The 14,166-nt window shown below is 34.9% G+C and overlaps 2 protein-coding genes across 2 annotated transcripts; one reads left to right on the top strand and one right to left on the bottom strand.

Annotated features, from left to right (window-relative positions):
• The first annotated feature begins 5,727 nt into the window (after window positions 1–5,727).
• LOC145112367 (uncharacterized) lies at window positions 5,728–7,829 on the top strand. Its single transcript, XM_079048537.1, has 4 exons — window positions 5,728–5,862; window positions 5,940–6,008; window positions 6,757–7,399; window positions 7,498–7,829. Exons 1-4 carry the CDS (start codon window positions 5,728–5,730, stop codon window positions 7,827–7,829), a joined length of 1,179 nt encoding a protein of 392 aa, XP_078904663.1.
• A 1,063-nt stretch (window positions 7,830–8,892) lies between these two features.
• On the bottom strand, window positions 8,893–11,313 carry LOC145112366 (uncharacterized). The gene is made up of 4 exons (XM_079048536.1): window positions 10,342–11,313; window positions 9,616–10,255; window positions 9,394–9,549; window positions 8,893–9,293 (listed from the first exon to the last, which is right to left on the bottom strand). Exons 1-4 carry the CDS (start codon window positions 11,311–11,313, stop codon window positions 8,893–8,895), a joined length of 2,169 nt encoding a protein of 722 aa, XP_078904662.1.
• Between the last annotated feature and the right edge of the window lie 2,853 nt (window positions 11,314–14,166).

Here is a 14,166-nt window from a genome sequence, read left to right as displayed (position 1 = left end):
TCAATGTCAAGGTAAGGTGTGGTCTTTTTCTTTTTATATTCCTTTACAATGATTGAAGAAAGAAAAGAAGATGTTGAGGGAATGTTTGCTCCGAGAAAGGGGCCCAACAAAATGCATTACAACCCTCAAAGCATCTAAGTATGTTTTTGCTCTGTATTTTCATCCTAATGTTTCATGTTGATTTTTTTTGGTTTTGTTGTAGATCTGGACTAACAATGGTTTTTTGGTGTTATTTTCAGCTTGATGAGGAATTATATGGAGTTTGTTCATTTTTCAAAGTTACGATTGGTTTCTTTTATTTTCCTATACAGTTGATTGTGTTATCTTTCAAATAAGAAGTATCCGCTTTGTCATAGTTCATGTTTTATTTTATTTCTTATTTTATAATATATGTAGTAGCTTTATGTTTATGGACAATTTATATTTGAAAACTAGGAAGGTATTGCCCATGCTACGCATGGGCTGGATTGTTTTTGGGCCTTGTCATTGGACTCTTTGTGATATGGATTTAGACTCTTTCTTTAGTTAGGTACATGGGACAAACTTTTAATTCACAAACCTTCTATCTTCTTATCATCCCACACCACCAGCCATGGTACCATCCTTTGTTAATAAAATCCCATCAACAGTTACAACTACAACAAACATTACAAATAATATTTATATATTAGCATTCAAAACAATAGGAAAATATGTAAAAGTTTTATCTTTATATCTTTCTCAGGTCCAACGTAGATGCTTGGCATCAAAGGTTATAATGAGCATTATATAAATAAATCAAGTAATTTATTCCTTATATGTGTGTTGTTTTTCTTGGATTGTTAAGTTTACGAACTTGGATCCATACACCATACTTTTAATTTGAAGTCGCTTGGGTACAACTTGCAAGATACATTTAAATTAATGAAAGCCAAAAGATATAAATTCCTTTTGATTGGTTTTGTGATGTCACATTTCAGCAACTGAGGTTTCATATATCTGAAGCAATATAAGCAATTGCAAACCAAGTCTACCCTCTTTGTCAGGAGTATTTCCATGATCATGCTTGCTTTCATTTTTTGCAGCCTGAAAATATATAGTGATAATTCTTAACATACGTCCCCATACCAAGTTGTGCAAAATATCAATACATAAAGAATCTAATTTTTTATATTATATTGATTATGAGAAGCTATCAAGATTCAAGAAAAGGGAATACCTTGGATTCTTTGTACAGTGTAATCTGCATGTATGCTGGTATGTGGTAACAACCCCTTTGTCCTCCTATCCTCCTCTGTCAAAGCATCAGGAATCAAACCTCGATTGTCAACATTATTTACACATGCCTTGTGATCAAAAATTGGAAAATAATATGGATTAACAAATGAAATGACCTGATTCAATACTTGAAGCATAGAAATTTTATTGAGATGATTGTTTGTGTTTTATTCTTTTTTATTAATAATAATAATAATAATAATAATAATAATAATAATAATAATAAAAGGTATGCCGTATGCTTATGTTTTATTCTTTTTAGTTTGCAATTTACCATGTGCACTTTACGACGTAATTTACCATCTTGCCCTCCCACAATGGCTTCATTTCCATCAGGGGCAGTTGCACATGTAGTCACAATAAACCCAAAGTCAACATTTGCCAACATTTTTGTAGCTTTCAATTATCATCCTCATAATCCTTATTTGATATATAATTCTTTGAATCTTTTCAATGCATCAACAATTAACAATTTAAGTAACTTTACATAACTAAAATAAGAAAATAACGAAATCGAATATAAGGTCTTAACTATTTTTTTAGTAACTGTTAGGTTAACAAATGACACAATTACATATGGATTCAAATGATAAACATCAATGATCAAACTAAACACAAACATACGAAGGTACATTGCTATTTGTTCAAGTAAATTATTGGAAAACTTAATTGGTGAAAACAAAAACTCAATATTGTTCAAGCCGTTGGGTGTGAATAAAATAATGAGGAATTACTACTTTGTCCTTCCCAGTCTCAGTGTTGCATTTCTTTTGTGGTGTGAATAAACCTATAAGGTACCAAAATAGAGCAATGAATAAGCAAGGTATCGAAGATCAAAATAATAGAGCACTATATTCAAAGATTAAAGTACCAGACTCCCTCAACCCCACCATTAAATCGATCTCGCAGGAATTTTTTAATTTCAAATGATTTTTTGACGCCAATCGATTACTGAGGTTGAAAAACGTGGGACAATCTAAGATGGCGTGGAAACCCAAATCAAACACCAAAATAAATTGTAGGTGAAGATGGAAGTGTAAAGCAAACCTAAATGGAAACAAAATCATACCGAAATAAACACGTAGCTTTGTGGAAATTTCAAATCAAAGACCAAAGTTGGCTCTGTAAATATGAATGAAAAGTGAAAGTTCGGGTACCTTATACAACACTCACCGGAGAAGAATGCACTCTGATGCCTGCAACCGAATACTGGTAGGGTTTTATTCAGGGTGTTGGGGGCGTATGAATTGAATAGAGAGGAGAGCAGTTAAAACGTGAAAGAGAAATAAACATTACCTTCTCAGCAAAAATGAAGTTCTTTGTCAGTATACATGTATTTAGCTGAAGAAGAATGCAAGAATGAAGGCAAACACACTGTTTTTTACCACCTGATCGTACCTGAGATTCACTTGCCGATGGTTGCAGATACTGAAATCGAGTTTAGGGCTTTGGCAGGTAGGGATGTTGCATGTTAACCAAAAAACCGAACCATAACCACATTAACCAATATAACCGAACCATTTTAACCGAACCATTACTAAATGGTTCGGTTTCAAATTTTGATTAATCAAGTACATATGGTTCGGTTATGGTTTTCATAAAATACCGAACCATTATAAATCGAACTGAACTAATAATATTAATAAATGTTTTTAATATAATATAATATTAAATATTTGGTATGTAATTATATTAGAAATTGAAATTTTAAAGGGTAATTATTTAGAGTCAGATATAATAAGTAAACTTCTATCAATACAATTATATATAGACAATCATTCACTTTTTATAACGACTTCTTTTTCCGGCGACGACTTCAAATCCGGTTGTCTTCGTCACTCCGCATCGGTTCCGCATGGGTGTTGATCGACTTCTTTTTCCGGAGACGAATTCAAATCCGGCGAAATACGCCCTCAAACGACGTCAAACGACGACCTATTCCGGCGAAATCAAGTATATACCACTTCAAATCCGGCACCGATGAAGGGCAAATTCCCCGATGTTTTGGCCGATGGATTAGGTTCCCGGGTATTTCTCACATTCTCATTTTATTATTAATGTCGTATATGATTAAAATTTGAGGAAAACCCAATTTATTATAGGGAATATGTATACAGATTTAGGTTTTTTAGAATTTGAAATCACAGGATTCGTTTTTTGGGGATGATCCATTCCGCGGAGGGTTATGTCAGTTCGCAGAGGATGCTCCGCGGAGTGATGTGTTACCTCCGCGGAATGATATAATCGAAGAAAGCTAGGTCTCCGCGGAGGTGAAGGTCACTCCGCATAGAGGCCTCCGCGGAATGACCTCTAGCCTCCGCGGAATGACATTAAAAATGGTTTTTCCACAATTTTTTTTTATTTTTCTGCTTTTTTGCCCTTTTCTTTTATGTATTTAGTTATATATAAAAAGTATGTTGCTATTTTTTGTTGTGTAGCACGAAGATCTCAATCAAAAAGCGGATTTAACTTTGAAAGGCGTGGTGGGGACTATCATTAAAGACTATTTTCCGCGCCTAACACAATCACAACGACTATTATTCGAAGCTTCGCCGTTTGGAATATTCTTAGGAATGCATATCCCACATGGTGATCCCTTACTTGTGCATATGATGATGTTGCACGAAGTAAGGTGTCAAGAAATATTTGAAATGGGGAGGTTTCTTTTTGATATAGAGGGGATGTAGTTGGGTTTTGGTGAAACTGAATATATTCTCATTTGTGGTTTAAAAGTTGGTCCTTAAGTGGATTTACTCCATGACGAAAAAGGTCGGTCAAATTCAAATCTTCGTGCTCGGTTGTTCCCAGATATTTCTGATGCACGTTTGCGGCTGAAAGATTTAGAAGACTTGATTATGTCCCCGGATTATTTGGCACTACAAGATGAAGATGTTGTGATGCTTATCCAGCTTGTTTTTATGTTGAAGGGTCTCCACGGACGGGACGTTAAAACGGGCATTCCCGCAGCAGTATACAAGCTTGTTGATAATAAAGATGATTGAAACAGGTATTACATTTAAAGATTGTGTATAAATGCAATGCAATAATAATTATTATAAATAAATAAATTGAAAATTACAGGTTTGCATGGGGTACGTATTTCTGGACCTATACTTCGCATTTGATACGTGGAATGTTTAAGAAAATAGAAGAGTTTAGACTATTCAAGCAGGCCAATCCCGAATCCAATAAAGTACACAAGTATATTGTTGTCGGTTTTATGCTTCCGTTTAAGGTTACTTTCTAATGCATTTAAATAGTTATCAATGTTTAGTTTTTTATACTATAAAAACTTTGAACTTCGGTTTGTATTATATAATAAGTTTGTATTATGACTTTTATAGTATAATATCATGATACTTACATTTTTTTTCATAGATATGGATTTTGGAGACGTTCCCAGAGGCAACCCAGTTTTATATACGCACGCCGACAGAATTGCCACGGATGAGGGCGTAGAGAAGTAAAACATCGTTATCTTGGCTTCAATGTTGTCGAATAATCAACGTGTCTGTGGTATGCTTTTTATATTAACGATCATCTATAGTTACAAATTCCAATGTATTTTCATGTTAAACTAACAATCTGATTTCTGCAGCCTAACAACCAACCTATTAATGTCGTGGCAACCCCGGAGGAGCTGATGTTGTCGTTTTATGTTCGCTATGTCAATTGGACTCTTAACCCTGTAGAGTCTCCCCCACGGCAACGTAGTCCGGTCCGAAATAGTCCACCTGTTGTTGCCTAGCCTGCTCGAAGAAAGATGTACAAGTCCGAAATAGAAACATCTTCGACTGAATCTGGCACAAATGCTTCTTCCTCGCAACATCCTAAAATAGAAACAAGTTATATGTCAAACAACACATCAAGGTTGGTAAAGAAGAAGAAGACGAGCACAAAGGCATTAGTGAAGCATCTACTAGGCATTGTGGTTGATTTAACTTCTAAAGTAGATCGTGTATTACAGAAAAAAAAAAAAAAAAAAAAAAAAAAAAAAAAAAGATGAACCAGACAGAAATGTTGAACCAGACAGAGGGTGTCGAGAGGAGGAGGAGGAGGAGATGATAAATGAAGAGGAGGAAGAAAAATATTACCATGATACACATTTGCATTATGATGATATAGGTACTCATGGTTTGGAAGGGGAATTTGAGCCTACACCTACGCATGTTGAGCTGTCATCGAACGTGGGTGAACATCACACAAAAGCTGCCAGTACGTTGAGTTTTTGGAGAGAATAGAATACGATCTCTTCCAACCTAAACACTAAACATAGGCTGCATATGCTCACACTGGATGGGGAGTTTTGGTCGAGGTTACTTGCAGTTACTGACGCTGGGTGGTTAATTTCTTCGGTAACATTCGTTAAATATAATTTTTAACTACATTTTTAGACGATAATTTATATAAAAAATTGTAACATTTTTATCTTAAAACGTACAACATATTGCGATATGGAGTGCCTTGCTCATGGACAGACGGTCGGCGAACGCAAGGTGGACGATATCCCCTCAAGAACTCAATTTGCAAAACGGAAAATCATTTTTTCATAGGAATATAGCAAATGGTGTTGGAGGCCATCCTAAATGGAAGGATGTGGATATGGTTAGTTAAGTTTATTAATTATTTTTTTTATTTAGGAACTGAATTTATGACTATTTAATTTTTTTTTTTGTTTGCAGTTTCTTTTCCCCATAAATGTTCCTCATACCCATTGGTTTTTGGCAGTGCTACATTTAGATATTTGGAAAGTACACATTTATGCGGACGTATAGATACATGCTTTACTATATATAAAGAGATAGGTAACGCGGACCGACAAACAGTTATGCGGACTGACAAGTTAGTAACGCGGACTGACAAACAGCTCTGCAGACTAACCATTCACTCTGCGGACTGACAAACAGCTATGCGGACAGACAAGTCAGTAATGCGGACTGACAAGTCAGCAACGCGGACTGACAAACAGCTCTCTGCGGAGTTGAAGGGTCTATATATTTTCATGGATGATCGTTGGATATATGGCTAATATTCTTATCTTGACAAACAGCTCTGCGTCCGACTCGTCCAGCGCGTCTCTTGTGTCCCATGCGTCTCTTGTGACAAACAGCTCTGACAAACAGGTTACGCGGACTGACAAATAAGTTACGCGTACTGATAAGTCATTTACGCGGACTGACAAGTAAGTTCTGCGGAATAATGTATACTGATTCCTTTTAAATTGGACAAGCATTTTTCATTTTTACAAGGTGTCGAAAGTTGTGAAAATGAGTTAAGTCAATCAGGTATTAAGAAAAAGTTTCTCCAACCTACCAACTTTTTTCCATAATCTGCAAAGAACCAATCCTAACACCTTCACGTACATTACAAAAGATCAGTAAAATCGTTTCCAAATTTGTTTTGTGGCATTGGGATGCGTGGTATGTAATCCCTTATAGTAAATAAATATTTATTTATTTGAAGTTGTTATATGGCTAATATTATTATCTTGACTTGAAGATTCGTACGTTTCTCACTTCTAAGATACCAATCATATCCGTTGGTCAAATACCTCTAATTGGGGCGTATGTAACATCCATGTACATTGAGGTTGCTTTAGATGGAAATCATGAACCCCTTCTCATAGTGTTTGCTTTGGGAACCATAAACTGTGACAATTCATGGTTATGGTTCATGAGAAGGCTTAAAGAATGTTTAGGTGACAATACGGAAGTTGGTTTCATAAGCCATATGTCTGATTCCATAGACTTTGCAGTTCAAAGAGTCTACCCCGATTCATATCATGGCTATTGTTGTAAACATATAGCTGAGAAAATACACGTTTCCACCGGAAGCAATACAGATGTAGAGCAATTGTTCTGGAAGACTTGTAAAGCGTATAATATGTCTGATTTTTATGCATGTTTTAACAACTTACAACATGAGGTCAATGGGAATGATTTTGATTGGCTTGACAATATTCCCATTGCAAAATGGGTACGGGCTTTTTTCCTTAGAGTACGTTTTAATGCTAAATTCATTGACATTCCTGATGTTGTCAATTGGATAAAAACAAACAGCCATGAGTTTCCAATAACAACAATCATTGAAATGGTGCATGACTCGATGCAAGCAGTGTATGTTCAATGTGCTGCATTCGGAGGTAATTATAAGTTATGACATAACTCAAATGTTCAATTGATATGTTATTATACATTATGACATAATAAATTTTGTTTTATCATTCAATTCATTTCTTAGGGGATTTTCATGGTATTTTAACCCCTTATGCACTAAAGGTGCTTCAGAAAAGATTTATCCACTCCGATGGCTGTAGGATTAGGCATATTGTTGGTGACACATATGAAGTGCGTAAGTATTCAACCACCGAAACTGTGCAATTAGACCGTGGTATTTGTAGTTGCGGTAAATGGAAAAAATGTGGTATACCTTGTGAGCATGCCATAGCTTCACTACAAAGGCTTGAAATTGTAGAAATCCAGCAAATGGTAAATTTAAAGTTAACTACCGCGGTGTATCGAAATGGTTTTCAAATTGAGATGGTTAATCATATTCCAACCGTTAGGCATTAGGAAATACCAGTTGAAAGTGTTGTCGTCTTAACTCCACGACAATTGACTTGAATTGAAATGTACGGATGACAACGAATATTAGTTTGTATTCAGTTCTATATGAACCTTACTTTTCGTCCGTTGGCATTGTTTAATTTTTAATAAATAATGTTTACCTTTTAATAAATAATTGTATTCCCATAATTTTAATGTAAGGATGGCAACGACTTGACACACAGCTATACCAACTGGCAAACAGCTCTGCGGACTGACATACAGTTCTGCGGACTGACAAACACCTCTCTTCGGAGTTGAAGGGTCTATATATGGTCCCTCTATATATTTTCATGACCACGGAGTTGAAATTTTGGTAAAGAGTTACAAATTATTTTGAAATTTAATATGAGTTCATCTTCAAATTTGTATATTTGCTCGTGCAACGAAGTTGATTGTTTCTGTTGTGATCCAATCGACCCTTTTCTTGCCCCATCACCAAACATAAGATAGTCGTATATGTCTGATGAAACTTTGCAATAATTACAATGGGCTGAAGAACAACAAAGAAAATATAAAGAGTCATCTTGGGCTCTCACTGAACGTCGTGACCTCATTGCGGCAGAGTGCAGAGAGGTTGAGGAAAGGATGCAAATTGAAAAAAAATCAAAGACCACGAGGAATAGATAAAAAAGACTAAGAAGAATATCAAACTAACTAAAAAATGGCTTGCTGAGAAGGATGCAGAAATGATCGATCTTGGGCGGGAAAAGGGCCGTTTTGAAGATAAAATAAGATTTAGGGACGACTATATAACAATGGAGAAAGAAAAGTATCCATTGCAATTCCCTTAAGTCTTTAATTACTGTTGTTGTACGTTTATTATGTGTTCTTGTTTTGTTTTATGTATTATCGTCTAGTTTTAGTTATTATTGTACTAGTAATGATGCACTAATATAACCATAATATTACCCATAATCTTTAAAGTAACCACACCATTTCAAAGTACACAATCAACGACTTCCAAAACATGACATAATTACATATACATACAACATCAATCATTCAAATCAAACGTTGAACAATAGTCTTATCTTTGCGTCCCTTGCGTCCTACGCATCTCTTGTGTCCCGTCCGTGTCTAGCGTCTCGTGAGTCCCTTGTGTCCCTTGCGTCCCTTTCCCTTTCCTTTTTGTGTTACTACATGATGTCGAGTTACCTTTTCTAGACTTATTTTGCTTCATTGGGACCAATGTCGGACAAGTCGCTGCATTATGTGTTGTACTATCACATCTACTACACCTTCTTACTATAGGTTCCTCACCTTGTGACGGGATACGATTTCTGTTTTTCGATCTACCAGCTTGACGTGTATCCATTATCGGGGGTTTAACAACCATCATCTCAGCGGAAATCTCCCAATCACACAGTTCAGGAAGGGGGTAAACCGCCTCCTGATACGTACTTCGGTACGTTTCCATTTTGTACGCATCTATAGCCAGATGTCCAAAAGTTAGTTTTTTTCAAGTGCTTTAAGACCATTATGACATGACCACAAGGCAACCCAGTTCCTTCCCAATATTTTCATGTACAAGTTTCTTGCCTCAAATCAACTATGCCACCATGTTTGAAATCATGCACTTGATATATTGCATCTGAAACACCAGAAACGGACCATCCTGTCGTACGCTCTTCATTTTTTCTAACTACTTTTTCAGCCCACTCTGTTAGTATTGTTGAACGTTGCCCTGTAAAGAACATATATATAATGAACTTATTATTCAACATAATTAAAGTCCAAATTAAAGTCATACCTCCATCCAATCGACGCTTGTTACACCATTCCTGTGAAAGACGACGGAAGAACTCAAGAAGGGGTACTATAGGCATCTTCCTTGCATCTACAGATAAAGCATTCATGGACTCTGCACTGTTCGAGGTCATGTAATTGTATCGTTTCGACGGGGAATATGCTCTAGTCCATTTAGCACGTGGAATTTCACTTAGATACGCCGCTACTTGCGGCCTAGTAGTATTAAATCTATACCATAAATCTTCAAAAACATTTCTTTTGTAAGCTCTCACAAGCCTCCAAAACAACACTTTTGTTTTATCATTTTTCCCAAACCTGTGTACTATGTTTCCTAGTAGATGAAAAGCACATACGCCATGATGAGCATGTGGGAAAACATTTTCAATACTAACCCGAATTGCATCGGCCCTATCAGTTACAAACGTCAAATCTTGACAATCACCAACGCATTCATACAACTTTTCAAGAAACCATGTCCAAGTAAGACCACTCTCTTTTTTGCATATTCTGTGCGCAAGGGGCACTATCTGGTTGTTCCCATCCATAGCGACTGCATGCAATATGGTTCCCTTAAAATCACCCTTCAAATGGGCACCATCCATAATTATAACTTTACGACAAAAACGTTTGAACGCTCGTATCTGCAATATATGAAAATGGAACACATAAACACTATAAATTTTTTTTACAATTAATTATATATTAAATAACAATTTTTTGTATTTACCGTGCTCCCAATGGCATAAAAACAACACTCGAAACAATCTTCTGAATCTGTTTGTATATAGGCCACCGTACCGGGATTATGCCTCTTCAAATTGTGAAAATAAATAGGAAGTTTGGAAAAACATTCTTCGGAGGATCCCAACAACAGTTCCATAGCATATTGTTTTGCACGCCAAGCTTGTTTGTAATTTACATTGATTTCCAGAAAAGCATTCAAATCCCTTGATATTTCATTAGGCCTCCAAACTTTGGAACGAGTTTTTCCCATAATCTCATGCAATATAGTACCCATAACTTTTTTATTTGCATGCTTATGATTTGGGTGTATCTGTAATGACGAACATGTGTGCACGTTGTTGAATGTCCTGATTTCACATTCATCGGTGGGATCAAGGCGTTTTGCATATAAACGCCAACTACAGTTCTTAATTTCACAATATACCTGATAACGATTTTTGTTAGAATGTTTGGTCTTAAACTGAAACTTTTCTCTGGTTGCTTTAAGACTCAAAGCAAATATTAGTTGTTGTTTGTTATCATATGTTTGACGAACAAACATATCATCATTTGGACCTAAACTGTGAAATGGTCTGGGTTCAACAATAGGAGCAGGACAATCAGGTATGGGAGGCATACCGTAAAATATGTATGAAGCTTTTTTCCCGTGTGTGAACTCATCTTCTGACCATCCTTCATTTGACTCTTCACCGTCTGAAAAAGTTTTCTCAGCCAGTCTTCCAAACTCATATAAATTTTCTTCTTCCACTGTATTCACGGCCACAGTTTCTTCTTGTGGACACTCTTCAACATTATCAGATACAATGTTTTCAACATTGTATGGTTCAATCTTGTCAACCACTTCTGTCTGTTCGACCCATCCCTCAAACACCTCCAAATACAAATGCACAATCTCCTTCGTTTCAGAAATTACATTTCTGAGTTGATGAACATCTGCTTCGTCTACAATATTCATAACATACCCACGAACCGGGTGTTGAAATCACAATGATATATTACTATTGAACACATTAGCCTTACTTTTGACCAAATCAAACAATATTCGACGATCAAAATTTGGCGGAAGCAGTAAACCTAAGTTGTTAAACTTTGGTCTAACGTAGGTGTTAATCCCATTACTTATCTGCCAAAAACCCCCAGTATAGAAAATAACAAAACTCATAATTCTTTTCAAAACAAATTTGTAACACTAAAACTGATCTAATATGCAAATGGAGCTAAAAAAATGAAAAAAAAACTTTATATCAAAAAAACCGTCGCAAATACGTTGCAACCACCCATTCCGCGGAGACATTAATCTCCCCGCGGAGCTCCTCGTCAGTTCCTCTGCGGAGGGATTTATGAACTGCCAAACAACTCACTCTGCGGAGGGTTTAATGTCTCCGTAGAGGACCCCCGCGGAAGAATATTTTAAACGATAAAAAATCACACTTTTTCTGATTCCGCGGACATGACGTCATTCTGCGGAGGTCCGCAGAGGGTCCTCCGCGGAATGCATGTCTATACCTGGCAAAGTCAATTTTTATGATCAAATTTTGAAATTGCCCCCGATTTTTTGTCTATTGGCGGTATTTTCCCGAAAATGAATAGAATAGCTACTGCAGTTTTTTTTAACCGCAAACTATCTAAACCTACTCTTAAATATCATATATGTCTCCTAAGAGACTTGAACCCATGACCTTTCATTAACCCATCCCACTTTTAATATATGTATATAATCTATATATTGTTGTTGCTAATTTGATTCTTTCTTTTACATATAGTGTTGCTAATTTGTATTTCTAAGACATTAAGACTTCTATTCGTTGAAAGGTTTGTTTTTTAGACATTTTAAGACATTAAGACTTCTATTTACTTTTTTATACAACTAATTATAATGTAGTTTCCATACAAAATGTATCAAAATTTAAACTAAACCATAAATTAAATATATTCCTACATTTTACTCCTATTTATTCTCCTACCATATCAAATGTTGATATATGTCACATTTAATGGCGCATTTAATGAAATTAAAATATTTTAATCCACTTATCACCATTTCATGTGGGTAGAAAGATAGTATGAACAAATTGTAGAAGGATATTTAATTTCTCTAAACCAAAATATTTATATATAAACATAAAATATAAACTTATCCTAAAATGTTCAAATTTGCATGCATTTTATTGATAATTATACAACATACTAATCATTATACATAATAATAAAATCAAATGAACAAAAGGCTACAAATAATAACTTTCATTTCAACGTCACAAACTTAATAGTTGGTTTACACAAATCATCATTTATCTTTTTACAATTAAAATGACCATTAAATTACTATACAATAAAATATACTAAATAAGTTGACATGATGTTTAACCAAAATTAAATTAGTTAATGAATTAAATTTATAAACGGTTCATATTTACAATATAAACTGAAAATATTCTACATTTAAAATATATATACATAAATATAAGATGTTACAAAGTATAAATTGTTGGGTTTTAGTTCAAAAATAGTTTCATAAACTTGAAAAATATGGCAACGGAAGACTTTAATTTTTTTGAAATAACATAAACATTTTATACCCACCAAGGATCTTCTTGCAAGTTATAGAAAGATTAAAACACCAACCAATGAAGAGGTGAAGAAATAACAACCTTTGTAGTTCTTTGGGTCCTCTCAGGAGGCTTGGAAGTTGATGAAGAATGTGGAACCTTTGAGACACCAACAATGACTCAACTTGATGTAGATGCTAGTCCAAAACTCTTAAACCCTTAAGCTTTAAGTTCATAACCAATATGAACTTAAAGAGGGCTTGAAGATGCAAGTGTTCTTCAAGTTTTCTAACCAAAACTAGAGAGAAAGGGAGAGGGAAGAGAGGATTCAGATTTTACATCAAGGAATAAATGAGAAAATAATCCAAGTGCAAGCTCTCTTATTTATATGCATAAAGTGAAGTTATTAACCATTAGTCCTTAGCACTTTAAGCAAACTTGTCCCCATTGTCATAAACATGTCTCCCATACCTTTAAAGAATGATTAGACAAGTCATACACTTCTTCTTTTTATACATATCTCGAAAATTGCATAAAGAAGAAGAAAAAAAGTCAAAATTTTATAAACTCTTTTATAAAATATAAACCTTGTCTTTTAGGAAAAAGACAAAAGGATTCAACTAGTCCAAAAGTTTGTACATGACTTATAAACCATACCATATGATGTATATTAAGTTACTTGCTAATGGAATTTATTATTTCCATGAAATAAATAATTTCCAATTTAATTATAAGAGTTTTATTGAATATTTATTATAATCAATTTCTAATAAATAATCAATTGTATAAAGTTGTTGTTAGTGTGACCCATTAGTATCATATGTTATTTAGCAATATCACTTTAATATGACTCTTGAGCATATTAGACCTTTCAATATCCCACTTGCGCAAGACTAATATTAGACTGATATAGACAGTGGTGAATGTCTAGCAACATTTCACTGCCCCTAAGACCACACGACTGTTTGTGCCATTCTTTCAACACCCAATTCTCAAAAAGCTCAAAGCTACAATTGATGTATAAGGTAAGTTTATCAGTTATCCCTTTGCTACAGACATCATGTTGAACATGAGATTCGGATCGCGATCAATCTCATTAGTTGTTCAACTTTTGGTAAGGCGCCTTATATGTCTAACTCTCAACACATAAGAGGTACAAATCCCATCTTGACTACATAAGCATCTTGCATAGTTCACACCATACCTGAAAATGGCTTTTATAACTGCCCGGTTAAGGAACAGCATTTGACCATTACAAA

This window comes from Lactuca virosa, chromosome 5, assembly GCF_052849685.1.
Source record: "Lactuca virosa cultivar CGN04683 chromosome 5, Lactuca_virosa_CGN04683_v6, whole genome shotgun sequence".
Classification (NCBI taxonomy): domain Eukaryota; kingdom Viridiplantae; phylum Streptophyta; class Magnoliopsida; order Asterales; family Asteraceae; genus Lactuca; species Lactuca virosa.
The sequence above is the reverse complement of the archived record's forward strand: the minus strand, read 5'-3'. Positions and strand labels throughout refer to the sequence as shown.

Excerpts from the sequence above, each read along its gene's own strand:
- LOC145112367 (XM_079048537.1), top strand. The coding sequence starts at position 5,728 with ATGGACAGACGGTCGGCGAACGCAAGGTGGACGATATCCCCTCAAGAA. Across the intron at positions 5,863-5,939 it reads AATGGAAGGATGTGGATATG|TTTCTTTTCCCCATAAATGT; the intron begins GTTAGTTAAGTT and ends TTTTGTTTGCAG. Across the intron at positions 6,009-6,756 it reads TACATTTAGATATTTGGAAA|ATTCGTACGTTTCTCACTTC; the intron begins GTACACATTTAT and ends CTTGACTTGAAG.
- LOC145112366 (XM_079048536.1), bottom strand. The coding sequence starts at position 11,313 with ATGAATATTGTAGACGAAGCAGATGTTCATCAACTCAGAAATGTAATT. Across the intron at positions 10,256-10,341 it reads TTTATGCCATTGGGAGCACG|ATACGAGCGTTCAAACGTTT; the intron begins GTAAATACAAAA and ends CATATATTGCAG. Across the intron at positions 9,550-9,615 it reads CAAGCGTCGATTGGATGGAG|GGCAACGTTCAACAATACTA; the intron begins GTATGACTTTAA and ends TGTTCTTTACAG.